This window comes from Scyliorhinus torazame, chromosome 11, assembly GCF_047496885.1.
Source record: "Scyliorhinus torazame isolate Kashiwa2021f chromosome 11, sScyTor2.1, whole genome shotgun sequence".
Lineage (NCBI taxonomy): Eukaryota > Metazoa > Chordata > Chondrichthyes > Carcharhiniformes > Scyliorhinidae > Scyliorhinus > Scyliorhinus torazame.
The window spans coordinates 757,157-777,038 of NC_092717.1; the positions used below are offsets into that span (position 1 = coordinate 757,157).

General features: G+C 42.2%; 1 protein-coding gene across 1 annotated transcript in view; it reads left to right on the forward strand.

Moving 5' to 3' along the window:
• Positions 1–19,882, forward strand: part of avl9 (AVL9 homolog (S. cerevisiase)) — a 162,671-nt gene that overhangs the window by 138,662 nt on the left and 4,127 nt on the right. The window contains exons 12-14 of the mRNA XM_072466837.1: positions 7,800–8,019; positions 12,480–12,597; positions 15,658–15,711. Coding sequence (XP_072322938.1) covers positions 7,800–8,019; positions 12,480–12,597; positions 15,658–15,711 — 392 coding nt within the window. The remainder of the gene's footprint in view (positions 1–7,799; positions 8,020–12,479; positions 12,598–15,657; positions 15,712–19,882) is intronic.

Here is a 19,882-nt window from a genome sequence, read left to right on the forward strand (position 1 = left end):
GGCCTAATTGATCAAGATCCCGTTGCAATCCTAGATAACCTTCTTCACTATCCACTGTGCCACCAATCTTGGTGTCATCTGCAAACTTACTAACCATGCCTCCTAAATTCTCATCCAAATCATTAATATAAATCACAAATAACAGTGGACCCAGCACCGATCCCTGAGGCACATCACTGGTCACAGGCCTCCAGTTTGAAAAACAACCCTCTACAACCACCCTCTGCCTTCTGTCGTCCAGCCAATTTTGAATCCAATTGGCAACCTCACCCTGGATCCCGTGAGCTTTAACCTTCTGCAACAACCTACCATGCGGTACCTTGTCAAAGGCTTTGCTAAAGGCCATGTAGACAACGTCTACTGCACTGCCCTCATCTACCTTCTTGGTCACCCCCTCAAAAAACTCAATCAAATTTGTGAGACATGATTTTCCATGCACAAAGCCATGCTGACTGCCCCGAATCAGTCCTTGCCTCTCTAAATGCTTGTAGATCCTGTCTCTCAGAATACCTTCTAGCAACTTACCTACTACAGACGTTAGGCTCACCGGTCTGTAGTTCCCAGGCTTTTCCCTGCTGCCCTTCTTAAACAAGGGCACAACATTCGCCACTCTCCAATCTTCAGGCACCTCACCTGTGGCTGCCGATGATTCAAATATCTCTGTTAGGGGACCCGCAATTTCCTCCCTAGCCTCCCACAACATCCTGGGATACATTTCATCAGGTCCCGGGGATTTATCTACCTTGATGCGCTTTAAGACTTCCAGCACCTCCTCCTCTGTAATATGCACACTTCTCAAGACATCACTATTTATTTCCCTTAGTTTCCTAACATCCATGCCTTTCTCCACCGTGAATACCGATGAGAAATATTCATTCAGGATCTCACCCAACTCTTGTGGCTCTGCACATAGATGTCCTTGTTGATCCTTAAGAGGCCCTACTCTGTCCCTAGTTACTCTTTTCCCCTTTATGCATCTGTAGAATCTCTTTGGATTCTCCCTTGCATTATTTGCCAAAGCAATTTCATGTCCCCTTTTTGCCCTCCTGATTTCCCTCTTAACTCTATTTCTACAATCTCTATACTCTTCAAGGGATCCACTTGATCCCAGTTGCTTATGTACGTCATATGCCTCCTCCTTCTTTTTGACCAGAGTCTCAATATCTCGAGTCATCCAGGGTTCCCTACTTCTACCAGCCTTGCCCTTCACTCTAAAGGGAATGTGCTTACCCTGCACCCTGGTTAACACATTTTTAAAAGCCTCCCATTTACCAGCCGTCCCTTTGCCTGCCAACAGTCTCCCCCAATCTACCTCTGCAAGTTCCTGTCTGATACCATCAAAATTGGCCTTGCCCCAATTAAGAATTTTAACTCTTGGGCCAGACCTATCATTCTCCATAGCTATCTTAAAACTAATGGAGTAAAAGTGAATTATGCTGTATAAATGGGTATTTAAAACTGGGGCTTAATATTTATGCTTAAACAGCTATCTTTTACCTATATTATTTGTATTCGAAATACCTGGCTTCTACAGTTGGCCCTTTGATAAATCGAAAGATTAAGTGAGATATATCACCATAAGATAAAAGACATCATTAATGTGATAGGATAGGTAAAAGCGCAAAGAATAACTCATTCATATTGTCATTGCAGTTTTAAACAATAGAATGGACACTTAGCATTGCAACAGGCATTTCAAAATAATTATTATAATTAATAAATTAATCAAATTTGATCACATTGGTATGTCATGTAAACGATGAATACAGCTACACAGGAGAATAGGATTATTCTTATTGTGGACATTCCAGTGTGTCCAAGCACCCGCAAATTGTATCCCAGAGAGAGATAAATTGGGGTGGATCAAGTTTTTTGATTACTTTTTGGATATGTAATGCCAAATCTCTAACTTCTTTAAAGTTATCTGGAATGAAAGTGCAACACTCTGCACCAATCAGGGCGCAGGTGCCACCTTTTTCAGCCAGCACATAGTCAATTGCTATTCGATTTTGTAATATTACGGTTAATCATTTTAGAGATCTTAACATTGATATACTGATTGAAAATTGATATCATGATTACATAATTCAGCAATAAACAATTAATAATAACTTCATGTATACAAATAAAATGATTATACAATAAAAGTTGAACATATGATCTAGTACATATGGTAAAATTATTATCAAAATTGATGTCAAGTTTTTGACATCTTCTGGATTATACACAAAAACTTGTTGAAAGGGTTAATTTTCTTGCAGAGACAAAAAGAGGCGTATAGCTTGGAATGATGCCATTCGCATCTCAACTTTTTTTTTTGTCACTCAAATGGACTGGGAGTAAAAGTTGGATTGCTGCCAAATTCCCATTATCAAATGTCTTTGAACGATCTGTTCTTTTGGAATATAGATTTGAGTTGTTTTTTTTAAAAACCAGCTTCCACATTGTTTGAAGTTTTAATTTCCAGGCTAATTCCAAACATTTATTTTAAAATATCAAATACAATAACTTATTAAATATATAACTGAACCAATCTTGTGCTGTATCTTGTTTTCTGTAGATGAATTTGTCGATTCTGTTAAAGGAAACACAGCTAACAAGTTATGTTAATTTCTTTAAATTAATAAAGCAACGTTCAGAATAATGACAGTTTTCTTAAGTTGACAGTTCTTGGCAACTTTTTAGCAATACATTGAGGGTTCTTTAGCTGCTTTGATGGCAGCCGTTCTGTTCTGAGTAAGTTCCCTTTTGCCTTTGGAAATTTTTGTCCCAAGTAAACATCTTCTTTCTGGGCAATTTGTGCTTTGTGAAAGCTAGCTTTATGACTATTAGTACTGAGGTGGTTCAAGACCACCCGTAAGTCTTTTTCATGATCATCTTTATTGATGGAGGTTATCAGAACATCATCTTCATGTTGGATAATGGTGGAAGGCCGAACAGGCAGTTGCCTGAGATGATTCTGTAAAGCCATGTGGTAAACAGTTGGGCTATTATGATACTGTTGTTGATTAACTGTAAAAGCAAACCATGGTTGTAGTTGCTTAGCCAGTGTTGCTGACCAGAAGCCAAACTGGGTGTGTCTTGTTGGTACGTGTTACATGGTTGACCACGAGGTGGAAATGTATTGTAGTGAACATTGTCTACTTCATTATCATCTCTCAAATCCACCCGTTGTTTATGATAGCATTTTGCCATCCAGTGTCCTACTCTACCACAGAAAAGACATTGTGGTATTTTCTTACATGATTTTAATGGAGCAAGAGTACATGTTTGCCCTGGCACTGGTGGTGAAATTGTAGTTACTGTTGATATTCCTGCAGGTGCTGCAGCAGCCGCTGCTGGAGCAGCAGGTAACATGGGCTGGATTTGAGCAATAGGCTGCATTTGAGCAGCTGCAGTGTTAAAAGTTGCCTGATTGTGCAAACCACGATCTATCTGAATGCATCGGTCAACTATGTCTCAGTATGTGCCAGCTGTGGCCCAAGCTGGTAAAACCAAATTCAAGGCAGCAGAAACTTCAGGTTTAACACCGGCTATAAAAGCCGTTTTTAATGGACTTAAAGTCCTTGCATCCCATGTGTCATTTTCCTGGACGAGTGTCATCCCTGAATATTCCATCCAAGAATGTAAAAATCTTTCCTCAAAACCCTGAATATCTTCATTATTTTTTTGAATGCAAGATGTGATCTTAGACCAATTGGTCCTCAAGGGGCGATATTTTAATAGCCAATTCTTGACTGCTAGCCAACCAACTTCTAAATTTTGCAAATCGTCTCCAAGGGCAACTTCTACTTCATTTCTAAGGGTTGAAATTACACGAGTACCTAGCATGATAGTCAGAATTTGTACTCCATCGAATGGGTGGAGACTGTAAATGGCTTGTAATCTGTGAATTCCATCCCATGTGGTCATACCACCATTTTTAGGGTGTGGAAGATCTTTGGACCATTCGTCAATTTTTGAAGGGTCTATTTGTTCATGAACCCATTGGTGGTCAAATATGTTTCTAGTGATAGTTTCACCGTCTTCTATTTTTTTGCTTCCAACTCTAACCCGTTTGCGTTTTAAAGAGGCTAGTCGAATTACTTTAGTATTTTGCATTGTAGGAACAGTATCTTCGTCTGATTCATCTGACAAAGGACCTAATTTATTCTTGACAATTGATTTCGGCTGCGCAATTGCCGATTGTGCCACTAGGTGGGGTGCTTGGGCTGTTTTCTGAGTTTGTTCAAATTTCTGCACAGAAAGCCTGTTTGTCAAAAAATTGCAGTGTTCAGTTACGTTATTTATATCTCCTTCTAAAACACATCTTTCTTCCATTAACTTGCAATTTTCAAGTTCAATTCGCTCAGTTTTAATTGCAATTGTCGGTATTTTGACTCCACTTCAAAAACTTGCTTTTGGAATTCTGTCATTTGAAAAGATAACTGCTGGAGTTATCACTCCTGCTGGATTTCATCGAACCTTAGTTAGGCCACACGGAGTATAGTGTTCAATTCTGGTCACCACACTACCAGAAGGATGTGGAGGCTTTAGAGAGGGTGCAGAAGAGATTTGCCAGAATGTTGCCTGGTATGGAGGGCATTAGCTATGAGGAGCGGTTGAATAAACTCTGTTTGTTCTCACTGGAACGAAGGAGGTTGAGGGGCGACCTGATAGAGGTCTACAAAATTATGAGGGGCATAGACAGAGTGGATAGTCAGAGGCTTTTCCCCGGGGTAGAGGGGTCAATTACTAGCGGGCATAGGTTTAAGGTGAGAGGGGCAAGGTTTAGAGTAGATGTATGAGGCAAGTTTTTTACGCAGAGGGTAGTGGGTGCCTGGAACTCGCTACCGGAGGAGGTGGTGGAAGCAGGGACGATAGTGACATTTAAGGTGCATCTTGACAAATACATTAATTGGATGGGAATAGAGGGATACGGACCCAGGAAGTGTAGAAGATTGTAGTTTAGTCGGGCAGCATGGTCGGCACGGGCTTGGAGGGCCGAAGGGCCTGTTCCTGTGCTGTACATTTCTTTGTTCTTTGTTCAGAGGTTTTGTTTTGCAAATCTGTTTTAATTTCATCATAATGCTCAAGTTTGGATTTTGCAACTCGCAATTCTTCAACAACTGCAATTAGTTGGTTTTTAGTGGACCTATACTCATCATCACTTCGCTCAGTATTTAATTGCAACTGTTGGTATTTTGACTCCACTTCAAAAACTTGATTTTGGAATTCTGTTATTTGAAAAGATAACTGCTGGAGTTCAGAGGTTTTATTTTGCAATTCTGTTTTAATTTCATCATAATGCTCAAGTTTGGATTTTGCATCTCGCAAATCTTCAACAACTGCAATTAGTTGGTCTTTGGTGGACTGAAGCTGATGATCACTTTTATTTTTAATAATGATCTCTTGCTGACTGTGAATCTGTCCCGTAATTACCAGGGACCATTTTACACGTTCTGCACCGTGTAATTGTGTGCATTTTCCCCATGCTCTCTTGATATTATTGAAGGACCACTGTCCTCTGGGGATATCATACTTTGATTCAATTTTTTTTGAGGTTTCACATAGGTCAAATTGTCTACGAGTGAAAGATCTAAAATCCCCCAACATATCTTCAACAGAAACATCTGGTATTCCAGCACCCACCTTGGATGTAGTGGGGAGTAATTTTCTGCCTGCTAAAGGCTCTGAATCTACACTTTGATTTGGATCAGCCATAAATTTCCTTAATCGCTGACTGCCGTGACTATTTTTTTCAGTCCCGTTTTATTTTAGTTACTGCAGTGACTAATCTTCCAGCCACGTCTACGTTAGTCTCAACGACTGGCACTTGATTTATTTAACACAGTCTATAAAAAATGTTCTTTTCAAGGGTCGAAGTACTGATTGATGCGGCTTTAAGACTTTTAATGGGTGAAAAATATATTTCTTACCCTAGTCTAGCCGTGGGTTCCGGCTGTCTTCTGGGCCTCCTCCGATTATCTTCGAAGCTTTCTGTCGTCACCTGGGCCTCCGAAGGTCGTCCTCAGTACTCCCCCCAGCTGACTGGCTCGCCAATTGTTGGAATCTTTAATTGAAGGATCTTAACCTGCCGAACTACGCCAAGTTGGGGGAAGATTAGTTGATTAATCAAAATCCTGCCGACTACGCCAATTGTTGGAATCTGTAATTGGAAGGGATCCTAACGTGGAGAACTACGCTTCAAAGTCCTGGCGCACTACGACAAGTTGTAAGATTTGTAATATTTCTGGACTATGCCAAGTTGTTGGATTCCTAGTATTATTCGACTGTGTAAAGTTGAAGGAATTTATATTATTTCTACTATTCGGTTACCAGTAGCACTTTGCAAACACTGGGACTCAGCAGAAATTTAAGTTAAAACTTCTCGGGTGCCAATAAGAATTGTTTTATTTGTCTTCTGTTGATTACAATTTGAAAGTCATTTAAAAGGCAATTCAAAGCTTTCAGAGAATCAAAGACATTATCTTTTTGCTTAGGCAGACAGCTCGAAAGTAACTTTTAAAAGGTCAAAGTCTGGAAATGAAACATGAAGAGAGAGAGAGCTAATCTTCAGCTAAACTCAAACTCAAAGTCAAAACAGACTAACAGACTGACAATCAAAGATAGATCCCCCAAATTAAAGAAAACTAAAGACAAAGAATTAAGGACAGACTGACTAACAGACAGACAGACAGACTAACACTCTGACAGACTACATCACTGACACAGACTAACACCCCGGAAAAGACAACTAACAAACCAACAGAAAGACTATTAAGGACAAAACTGACTAAACTAAGAGAAAGACTAAAATGGCGGGCGGAAACTTTTCAGTTATACACTTTCATATCTTTCTTAAGTCATCTAATCACACCCCAATATAATCCGAATTGGTTTGGGTTAGACTCAAACACATTTGATTTGATGGCAAGCCGTCCATCTTCAATGTGCAACATCAGCTTTTAACTGTTTCATGTCTGCATGTTATGGAATGTGATATTCTGCTCATCTTTACCAGCAATAAACTGGTCTTCTGCTGACTTAGCTGTTATCTGCATTGTGAACAATGGTGCCTTCATGTTGCTATGGTGCCTGTTTCGTCCTTGATCTGATTACTGGTACAGCTTGTGTTTTAATGTCACTGCCTTTGAAAATATGGGTTTGCCAGAACAACTGACCTCAGTAAAAGTGAATTATGCTGTATAAATGGGTATTTAAAACTGGGGCTTAATATTTATGCTTAAACAGCTATCTTTTACCTATATTATTTGTATTAGAAATACCTGGCTTCTACAGTTGGCCCTTTGATAAATCGAAAGATTAAGTGAGATATATCACCATAAGATAAAAGACATCATTAATGCGATAGGATAGGTAAAAGCGCAAAGAATAACTCATTCATATTGTCATTGCAATTTTAAACAATAGAATGGACACTTAGCATTGCAACAGGCATTTCAGGACATGCATTACAAAATAAGAAAAACGGTACCACTAACTGCTGACATGGACAAACGGTTCAAACAGGAATGTTAGCTGTGGGATAGATTTTTTTTTGTTGGGACACAGAAAAATTCCACCTATGCATTTTCCAATAGAACCTCACATTAGCCATTTATATATTTAATAAAGAAGCCTAGTGAAAATCTAAGTTTAAAATCTTGTCAAAGAGAATCAGGATTTCAGCAAAGAGCAACATCCCTTCACTCACCATGTTTCCTTTCAATCATTCTTTAAAAGCATAGTTCATACATTTCCACTAGGGAAAAGGAATCAGAAGTGTGGCAGCTCTTTTAAATCAACTGTCTTTACAGATTGAGGATGCCGTAATCCAGATCCATGACCCGGAGCTACGGAAACTGCTGAACCTCACCACAGCAGACCTACGTTTTGCAGATTTTTTGGTGAAGCATGTAACTGAAAACAGGGATGATATCTTTCTGGATGGAACAGGTTGGGAAGGAGGAGATGAATGGATCAGAGCCCAGTTTGCACTGTACATCCATTCCCTTCTTGCCACTACTTTGCAGCCAGGTAAGAAATTATGTTTTTATACAGTCAAATCAGTTTTACGTACAGAGCAAAATAGAATCATAAAATAATTTTTTGCCAAATATATTGATTGGGCTTAAGTCATGGATGTCAGAATTAGCCTGAGCCCTTTCAGTCTGGCCCTTGAAGACCAAGAAACTTGTCCTGTTTTGCAATTAGAACATAGAACAGCTCAGTACAGGCCCTTCGGCCCACGATATTGTGCCGACCATTTATCCTAATCTAAGATCAACCTAACCTAAACCCCTTCAATTTACTGCTGTCCATGTGCCTGTTCAAGAGTCGCTTAAATGTCCCTAATGACTCTGACTCCACCACCTCCGCTGGCAGTGCATTCCACGCACCCACCACTGAACCTACCTCTGACATCTCCCCTATCCTTCCTCCAATCACCTTAAAAGTTATGTCACCTCGTGACAGCCATTTCCACCCTCGAGAAAAGTCTCTGGCTATCCATTCTACCCATGCCTCTCATCACCTTGTACACTTCTATCAAGTCACCTCTCTTCCTTCTTTGCTCCAGTGAGAAAAGCCCTAGCCAACCCAACCTTTCTTCATAAGACATGCCCTCCAGTCCAGGCAGCATCCTGGTAAATCTCCTCTGCATCCTCTCCAAAGCACCCACATCCTTCCTATATTGAGGCGACCAGAACTGGACTCAATATTCCAAATGTGGTCTAACTCGGGTTTTATAAAGCTGCAGCAGAACCTCCCGGCTCTTAAACTCAATCCGCCTGTTAATTAAATCCAATACACCATACGCCTTCTTAACAACCCATCAACCTGGGTGGCAACTTTCAGGGATCTATGTATGTGGGCCCCAAGATCCCTCTGTTCCTCCTCACTTCAAAGAATCCTGCCTTTAACCCTGTATTCAACATTCAAATTCGACTTTCAAAAATGAATCACTTCACATTTATCTAGGTTGAGCTCCATCTGCTACTTAGCCCAGCTCTGCATCCTGTTGATGTCCTGTTGTAACCTGCAACAGCCCTTGACACTATCTACAACTAGATTTCATTTTTTGAATTTCGTAGACCTGTAGATTTAGTACTGTTGTTTCATTGGTGTGTGAATCCTAATTCAGAACTGCAGCACCTTGCGTGAAATATCTGTGAATTGGATCAGGGGGGGGGCAAATCTTCTTATGTGATGATATAGAGGTAGGGATTTGGACAAATGGTGAGGAGAATTGTAAAATGCTTTATGGGTGGCGCAGTGGTTAGCACTGCTGTCTTACAACGCCGATGACCTAGGTTCGATCCTGGCCCCGGGTCACTGTCCGTGTGGAGTTTGCACATTCTCCCCGTGTCTGCGTAGATCTCAACCCCAAAACCCAAAGATTTGCAGGGTGGGTGATTGGCCACGCTAAATTGCCCCTTAATTGGAAAAATTTAAACAAAAGTGAAATATTGGTGAAATCCGCTTATAGCTGGCAGATGCCATTTAATTTGGAGAAGTGTGAAGGAATATATTTGGGGGAGAGGGAAAGAACAAAAGAACGAAACACATAATGGAAGGAGATTCAAGGGTGTCAAGGAACATGAAACCCAAGGGTTCAGAAATATAATTCCTTGAATGACCAGTACAAAAGTGCCAACGGCATTTGGTTTTTGGAAATTGAATTGCAGTACAGATTCAACTGGATGACAACAGGGATGCCTTGTCCCCTGAGACTAATTCTATTGGGGGAGAAAAGGCTATACGGAGATTTAACACTGGGCATTTTGTAAATCAGGGAGGGCTTTGATTAAGTGAATGAGGCAAAGCTATTACTCCTAGTTGGAATGTCAGTGCTGTGACTATTCACCAAGGATGAGAAAGAAAGCAAGAGAATGTTTCCTTGGGTTGTAGGAGCACAGGAGACTTCACCATGGAGTGGAAGTTACCGTTGGTTACTTTGGGGGAAAAATGTCTCAACATTTGAAGCCAAGGAATAAAAATGGCTGTGAGGAGAGCACAGGGAACTGGGATTGGTGTTTAATTGCTCCAATAGAGAGTAACACAAATACTGAACAGCTTCCAGTGCCAAAAACTCTCTTCTCAAATTTCCATGATTTATGAAAAACTTCATTTGACTTGTTCATTCAAGTAATTAACTGACATACTTGTGAAGTGAATGTGCATTTTTTTAAAGTACATCATGGGTATAGGGATAGTGGTTCCCAAAATGTCGACCCGGCTTAGTTCCTATACCCATGACCTTATTGACGCGTTTGAACTACACTGCCAGGCCCTGATTGGTCTTGGACTGTGGCTGAGGTTGTCCCTGATTGGTGGTTGGGAGCGCGTCGCTAGCGGCATGATGCCAGGCGTCAGTGTTACGTGGGCCACAGGGCTGAAATTGGCAGGTAGCGGCAGTTATCCCGATCGAAGATCGGGTGCCGGCGGATGAGGTGGCAGCGGCTTCTATTGCCCCCAACAAAGAAGCCGCTAACTACGCTGTCGGTATTGCAACATTGGCACATAAGCAGTGCACAATAGATAGTAAATTAGATACTTGCTGCATTACCCGGGGTAATTCCCAGAACAAAGAAAAGTACAGCACAGGAACAGGCCCTTTGGCCCTCCAAGCCTGCGCCGACCATGCTGCCCGACTAAACTACAATCTTCTACACTGCCGGGGTCCGTATCCCTCTATTCTCATCCAATCAGTGTATTTGTCAATATGCCCCTTAAACGTCACTATCGTCCCTACTTCCACCACCTCCAGGCACCCACTACCCTCTGTGTAAAAAAAAAAAAAAAAAAACTACCCTGTTGACTGCAAAGGCCTTGTGCAATACAAGTAGTCTTTACTGCATTATTGTAAGATTTTATCCTTTGGTCTGAACCCAATTTCTAGTGGGCAAGGATCTAGAGCACAAATCTGCCATCTCTTATTTGCATTCCTGCTAAAAATTAAAAGACATCCTGGACCCATAGAATAAATGCCAACTGAATATTACACATTAAAATGTAGCTACTTAGGATACAGAACCATATGCTATATCACAGGATTTGTAATCCAGAGACATGGATTACTGATTTGGAGTACAAGGGGCGGCACAGTAGCAGAGTGGTTAGCACTGTTGCTTCACAGCTCCAGGTTCGATTCCCGCTTGGGTCGCTGTCTGTGCGGAGCCTGCACGTTCTCCCTGTGTCTGCGTGGGCTTTTTCCGGGAGCACCGGTTTCCTCCCACAAGTCCCGAAAGATGTGCTGTTAGGTAATTTGGACATTCTGAATTCTCCCTGTGTGTGCCCGAACAGGCGCCAGAGTGTGGCAACTAGGGGCTTTTCACAATAACTTCATTGCAGTGTTAATGTAAGCCTACTTGTGACAATAAAGATTATTACTAAAGAGGGGCGGCACGGTAGCACAGTGGTTAGCACTGTTGCCTCACAGTGCCAGGGACTCCGGTTCGATTCCCGGCTTGGGTCACTGTCTGTGTGGAGTCTGCACGTTCTCCACGTGGCTGCGTGGGTTTCCTCCGGGTGCTCCAGTTTCCTCCCACAGTCCAAAGATGTGCGGCTTAGGTGGATTGGTCACGCTAAATTGCCCCATGGTGTCCAAACGTTAGGTGGGGTTGCTGAGTTACGGGGATAGGGTGGAGGTGTGGGCTTAGGTAGGGTGCTTTTTCAGGGGCCGGTGTAGACTCGATGGGCCGAATAGCCTCCTCCTCCACTGTAAATTCTATGATACTATGAGTTTCAATCCCATCATGCAGTTGGAGAATTTGAATTCAATTAATTAAACTGAGTCAAAATTCTGGAACTGTTGATTACAAAAGTACTAGCCATCTACTTTACTATTGCCCGTGAGAAGAAAAAAGCTTTGCAGAACAGTATGCAAGAGCGTTCTTGATGCATTTTTCCTTTTATCCATAGGCAGCCAATATAAGGCCTATATTGTGCAACATGTTTGAATGTCCTTGTGGGGGAGGGTGGGAAGACTGCGCTGGTACCACCGTATGACTGTTGAAAAGTAGATCTCAAGTCACTGACATCTGGGGATCCTTGGTGTGAGCTTTCTGAAGTAGATTTTGAACATCATTTAACATAGAACATAGAAAATACAGCACAGAACAGGCCCTTCGGCCCACGATGTTGTGCCGAACCTTTGTCCTAGATTAATCATAGATTATCATTGAATCTACAGTGCAGAAGGAGGCCATTCGGCCCCTCGAGTCTGCACCGGCTCTTGGAAAGAGCACCTCCACCCAAACTCAACACCTCCACCCAACACCAAGGGCAATTTGGACATTAAGGGCAATTTATCATCGGCCAATCCACCTAACCTGCACATCTTTGAGTTCCTCTTTGATGTGCAGAAGTTGCATTATTTCAAAATTTGGATTAAAATTCAAGTAATTGTGAACATTTGTGCTGATTCTGACTAAATACTGAATTATCTGAGTATTCTAACCAGGCAATATATCAGTATGTCTTTTACTCTCCTTCAGATAATGACAAAATGTTAGCAGACTATGGCATTTTGTTTATCGCTGCATGGAAGAATACACACAACTTCAGAGTGTGGAATAGCAACAAACATCCTGCTGTCCCTGAACTCAATCCTGGGTAGGATGATGTAGATTATTTCATGTTTTTGTCTCTCCAATTACTGTTTTCTTTTAAATGTATTTTATTACAAACATGCATCAAAACAGGTTACAGCAAATAAACACCTCGGGAAACATACTTCCCAGGAATCAACTATACAGTCTGTACAGAATTTTCTCCTTTTTCACCCCCCCTCCCCCCAGAGACGAATAGCTCCTCAAACACGGTCACAAACATCCCCCACTTTTACTTAAACTCCCCTGCTGAGCCCCTTAACTCAAACGTTATCTTCTCTAACTGCAGGAAGTCATACAGGTCACCAACCAAGCCACTACCCCTGGTTCAAGGTCAAGGTCAGGTGTAGGAGGTTTAGGGGGATTGGAGGAGAAACTCTTTTACCCAGAGGGTGGTGAGGGTCTGGAATGCACGCCTGGGAGGGTGGTAGAGGCGGTTTGCCTCACATCCTTTAAAAAGTACCAGGATGAGCACTTGACACATCTTAATATTCAAGGCTATGGGCCAAGTGCTGGCAAATGGAATTACGTAGGCAGGTCAGGTGTTTTTCATACGTTGGTGTAGACTCGATGGGCCGAAGGGTCTCTCCCGTGCTGTATTATTCTGTGATTCTATGGGTAAAAAAAACAGTGGAAACATTGGGCGATGTTCTCCCATTTTGAGACTACGTGCGGTGGAGGGTCTGTTCCACTGGCCAGATTGGCGGGTTCACATGCCAGATTCAGTGTTTGGAACCTTATTAATTATGCACAGGTGAATTCTCCTCCAACTCTCCTTGTGGGCCAGCAGCTGTTTTGTCTGCCCAGCTTCAGGTTTGACGGTCCTGGTGTTATATTTAAATACCAGTCCAGCACACTCTTCTCCAGCCACGTCTTCACCAGATCGTGCAGATTGTCAGCAATCCAGAAGAAAAAAGTGAGCAGCCTCAACAAGAATTATGTTCCTTGATTCAACCACCCTCCTTCCCAAGCCCATCACCTGCGAAGCAACCATGCGCCTCTATCCATCCGGACCTCTACCCAACTGGAGTCTTTGTGCATCCCTTCCAGTGAATGATGTGGTATTCCTTGGACCATGTTGTTTTAAATCTTTTCAAAGCTTTGTCGGAGTCCAGCTCCCTCCCCTCGGTCTTCACTGTCTTCCATTTTTTGTTGTCTTTATCCACTTCCTTGCCCCTCTGCCTACCATCATGAGTTCTCACCCTCCCTCCCCCTTCCTTGTACAGCCTCCTTCCACATTGTCCCCCTTGTGTTTGTTTGGCCACCTGACCCCAAAATCCTCTTTTATACTCGACCCCTGGTCAAACTTCAGACCTTTGTTCCAGAGGCTGCATAAGTCTGGTATGGAGACTGATGTACTCCCCAACCCAAGGCACAATACTGAACCGAAACAGTGACACTAGAGGATTTATGGTTCCAGCAGCATGGTGCTGTCCATGAAGACCAGCTTGGCATGGAGATGGAAGCAGGAACCGGTCTGCCCCTGGCAGAGTGGTGAACAGTGCATCAGGGTCAGCGCAGTGTTGCACTCACCTCGATGGGGTCACTGTCTGTGGGGGGTTCGTACATTCTCCATGTCTGCATGGGTTTCCTCCTCCCACAGTCCAAAGATGTGCTGCTTGGGTGGATTGGCCATGCAAAATTTCCCCTTAGTTTACAGGGATGTGTTAATTAGGTTAAGAGGTTATTGGGATAGGGTGGGGGAGGTAGGTGCTCTTTCAGAAGGTCAGTGCAAACTCGATGGGCCAAATGGCCTCCTTCTGCACTGTAGGGATTCTGGGAGGTCTGGTCCGCTTTGTGCACTTCACTCTTCAACAATCAGTTTTGACACCAATGTGATTTTCCCCTGACATGGTGCAAGGTTGGAAAGCCTGACGGGGCACCAAGAGGCAGCTGTTTTAATGAGCATTTATGAGACGCAGAATAATGCAAATGGTGATCATGACATCGGCCAGTGGGTGACGGACCTGCCATTGGGAGAATTGCAACATAATTTTGCGTCGGCAGGTTTCTGACTTTTTGACTCCAGGTTTTCTGTGCCCACCCGCCACAGTCGTGTTGGGAGAATTCCTCCCATTGGCTCTCTACAACTTCCATAATTTTGAAGATCTCTACTGTGTCAGTGCGGAGTCTTTCAAGAGAAAACAGAAGCAACCTGTTGACCTGCTCTGGTAGTTACACCCTAACCTACCATTTCTGGTATCGTTCTGTACACCAGCACCCTCTTGAGCACCTCCATGTCCTTTAAATAATCTTTGTGTATCAGCCTCGTGTTACCTTTCCATATTCTGCACTGCCAGGCAACAATAAATTTGTTGCATCAGAAAATCTCCACCTTTGCTTCCGATTAATAATAGAATCATTAATCGTAGAATCATAGAATCACTACAGTGCAGAAGGAGGCCATTCGGCCCATCTAGTCTGCACCGACCCTCTGAAAGAACCCCCACCTTATCCCCATAACCCAGTAACCCCACCTAATCTTTTGGACACTAAGGGCAAATTAGCATGGCCAATCCATCTAACCTGCACATCTTTGGACCATGGGAGGAAACCGGAGCACCCAGAGGAAATCCATGCAGACCCGGGGAGAAAGTGCAAACTCCACAGTCACCCAAGGCTGGAATTGAACCCGGATCCATGGCGCTGTGAGGCAGCAGTGCTAACCACTGTGTCATCGTGCCACCCTTAATGTGACGATGGTTTTTAATTTAGTTGTACTGTACATGAAATGTGATAACTTTGTTAGCCATATATAAAGTATATTTGTTCAGAATATTTAATGAGCAGATGTGTGCATCCTTTGCTGGCTTTGGAGACCTAAATTGCCTTAATATTATTTAGTTAGAAATTTTTATCGGGTAGATACGAATCTGATGTTACTTCTGTAAATACAAGTCTTTCTTTCTCCCCCCAAAAGACTATAATTATAGAAAATGACCAATAAACAGGTTTTAATTTGAAGCTCAGTGCTTAAGTTAAGTAACGTTTATTAATTGTCAGTTAAGAAATAAATCTTGATAGAATCAAAATAAAAATGTTTGCATTTTTTTTTATTTTCCAGCCATCCATTCCAAGGGCAGTACAATGTATTGGACGTCAAGCTAAGATTGTCACAGTGAGTACTGTGGAATACTGTCACTTATCTTCAAAATTATAAATTTAGTTAGACCTTCGTAAAGAAACGTTTTTGTATGTCTCCAGTTCCGAAGTAAGAAAATACTTCATTTATTCACAAACCTTACATAAAATAGTAGGATATAATTCAAACCAGGGTGTGGGTAGGCAGAAGAGCCATTTGTTCTACGCAACATTTTTGCATTCTTGAGGGCAGCACGGTGGCGCAGTGGTTAGCACTGCTGCCTCACGGCGCCGATGTCCCAGGTTCGATCCCGGCTCTGGGTCACTGTCCATGTGGAGTTTGCACATTCTCCCCATGTTTGCGTGGGTTTCGCCCCCACAACACACAGATGTGCAGGCTAGGTGGATTGCCAACACTAAATTGTACCTTAATTAGTAAAAAATGAATTGGGTACTCTAAATTTACATTTTAAAAAATTTTGCATTCTTGAACATTTTCACCAGTGGAGAAGGCTTAAACTACATATGCCATCTCACATAAAAGATTTCACAGCACTATTAAAAGCAGAACATGGATCTTGTGTATAATCTGGGCAACACTTATTCCTCAACAAACATTGCATAAAATATAATCTTGTCATTTATCTTATTTCTTTTCATTTGACCTTGCTTTTCACAAACTAGTCGTCACATTTCCTCTGTCGACAATAGTGACAACACGCCAAAATTACTTAATTGGCCATGAAATTCTTTGAGATGTCGCAAAGTTGTGGCTGTCATAATATGAATGTAGATTAGTTCTTCCAGTGCAAGTAATCAGATGCTTGTACACAGTAAAAGTTCAACCATTTCATTCAGATATCCCACATCAACTTAACACGAATAGAATGTAAAGTTCTGAAAATGTTTGTAAGGATGAGGCTAAAGGAATATAGCAATATTGTTATAAGACACGCAAGAAGGAAATTCTGCTCGTCTCCATGAATTACAGGATCGAAGTCTTCCAACACCAGGTTAAAGTCCAACAGATTTATTTGGAATCACTAGCTTTCGGAGCGTAGCTCCTTCACCTGTTGGACTTTCACCTGATGTTGTAAGACTCCTTACTGGGCCCACCCCAGTCCAACGCCGGCATCTCCACATCATGAGTTAAAGGATGTTTGAAAGGAAATCCATTTTGTAAATCAGGATTTATCTGGGCTACAAGTCTAATATGTGTAATTAGCAAAATAGTCAAAGATACTTCAGATACAAGACAGGAAAAAAATTAGACTATTAACCATGAAAAAGATAGGGGGACTGGGTACAGATTTCTAAAAGGGCGGATTTTAAGGAAAGTTTTAAAAGAGACTAAGAGTGGGGAGCAAATTACTAAGAGTGGGGCCTAAGTGGCTAAAGATACATACAGAAACATATAAGATCCTGAGAGGCCTTGGCAGGGTAGATGTGGAGAGGATGTTTCCTCTTCAGAGGCTGGTCTAGCACACTAGGCTAAATCGCTGGCTTTTAAAGCAGACCAAGGCAGGCCAGCAGCACGGTTCAATTCCCGTACCAGCCTCCCCAAACAGGCGCCGGAACTAGGGACTTTTCACAGTAACTTAATTTGAAGTCTACTTGTGACAATAAGCAAATTTCATTTTCATTGTCAGAGAATATAAAACTGGCTGTCACTGTTTAAATATAGGGAATCGCCTATTTAAAACAAATTAGATGTTTTCGCTCTCAGCCAGTTATGAGCCTTTGGATCGCTTCCTGAAAGGTGATGGAAGCAGAGTCTCCGAATATTTTTAATGCAGCAATGCATTGATTCTTAGTAAGCAAGGGTGATAGGTTATCAGGGTTAGGCAGGGAGAAGATTTGAGATTTTTGTCAGACCAGCCATCACGTTATTAAATGGAAGAGCAGGCTCGAAGGGCAGAATGGCCTGCTCCTTGTTTCCATGTTTGTATGTACAGGTTTCCTAAGTGTAACTACATATTAGGACAGCGTATGAAGAAGATAGTGGGAGTTTCTCCGAAAGGTACGACTACAATCATGAGAGATTTTAATCTACAAATAGAATGGAAAACTCAAGAGGTAACGGTAGCCTAGATGAAGAGTTCATTGAATGTTTTCAGGATAGTTTCTTCGAACACGTTCTGGAGCCAACCAGAGAGCAGACTACTTTGTCAATCTGCACCTAACGCTGGCCCTCCAGTCTGCCCCACCCCGAACAGGCATCCTATTTCCAGCTCTTTCTGGCTTTGACAGTCATCAAGACTCGAAATGTGAGCTCCATTCTCTCCACAGTTGTTGTCAGACCTGCTGAGATTTTCCAGCATTTTCTGTTTTAGTTTCAAGATTCCAGCATCGGCAGTAATTTGCTTTTATTTATTTAAGGTTATATCAGACCTGGTATTGTGGAATGAGATAGGATTAATGGCTATTCATGGAAGAGGTGGTAGTTTAGTGGTATTGTCACTGGATTAGTAACCCAGAGACCCAGGATAAAATGCTGGGGACCTGGATTTGAATCCCAACCATAGCAGACAGTGAAATTTGAATTCAGATAAAATGCTGGAATAAAAAGTGTAATGATGACCATGAAACCATTGATGATTGTTGTGAAATCCCATCTGGTTCACTAATGTCATTTAGGGAAGGAAATCTGCCAGCCTTATCTGGTCTGGCCTACACGCGACTCCAGGCCCTCATCAGTATGGTGGACTCTTAAATGCCAGAGCAAGCCACTCAGTTCAAGGGCAATTAGGGATGGGCAATAAATGCTGGCCAGCCAGCGACGCCCACATTCCTGTAGCAGTGATGATAATATGTTTGAATTTTTCATTCAGTTTGAGGGAGAGCACATTACTGCAGATGCTGGAATCTGAAACAAAAACAGAAAAGCTTTCAATTATATGTGAGAATGCATCTAAAGTGAGTGAGGAAATTAGGTTACGGCAGTGATTTTCAGTGATTGCCTGGGATCCATTTTTATCAATCGCCCATCCTTCGCGGCCTTAGCCGGCCGACTTTCGCGACCCATTCCGGCCGAACTTAGTGGTCCTCGCCACCCACTCTTCGTGACCTATGCCGGCCAACCTTCGTGACCCTCGCTGCCCACCCTTAGCAACCCATGCCAGCTGACCTTCCCGGTGCACACCTGCCAAACTTCGCGGCCCACCATTTTCACTTACCTTTAATGTGACAGGTGAGCCTGCTCGATCTCACTTCTGATAATCTTTATTGTAACAATACTTGCTTTGTCAATGTTACATTTCTGATAATGACTTCAGCTGATGATTTAAGATCTCACTGCATCCATTGAAAAGAAATCAAGAGTTTTGTCTTCAAACTCACTATGCTTAGTCTTTAAATGCCTTTGAAGTTTTCATTTGCCAGTACTTCCCTGCAAATAACCCATATGGGCTTTCCATCCGGATTTCCAATGGCACAATTAACAACCCATGCCCCAAATAATCATCTTTATGGTACTTTGTTCCTGTTTTGGGCTTCTTCTTCGTGGGTTGATCACCAGAGGCCCAGGAGTTCACACCAGCACTGCTGGCAGCTACAAAATGGAGGAGTCTCTCGCTCCCAGAGCACGTGACATGTGACCTGCTCTCTGCCACTGCTCCAGGCAGGAAGACTCCGTCGCAATGCATGGCACCGCAACCTTCCCGACACCTGCCCATGACCCTGAGTTTAAAAATGACTGGGTTAAGGGGATAAGGTCAAAGACATTTAAAGGGATATTTCAGAATAGACACATTTCAACAAGAAAGAAAAGTTCTATCATCCATGGTTAACTAAAAAAGAATTAAAGATAATTCTGATAAAGATAATTATAATTCCATCGATAATTAAAAATCAAACTTAAGAAATAGCATATAATTGCACAAAGATGATAGGCAGGTCAGAAGATTAGATAGAATATAATGAACAGCAAATGCAAAAACGAGGGAAAAATAAGAGTCTGAAAGAAAGCTAGCTAAAAATAAAAGAGATGGATAGTGAGTTTCTAGATACTTAAAAAAGAAAAGTTAAAGTGAGCGTTGCTTCTATAGAAAGCGTGCCTGAGGAATTTATAATGGAAAATAAGGAGGCGGCATTATCTCAGTTTTAAATGGAAGAGCCCAAATTTTTGCACTGTGTTGCCTGGTTCTAGACCCCCCGACAAGTGGAAACATTCTCAGCATTCATCCTGTCAAATGCCCTCAGGATCTTCT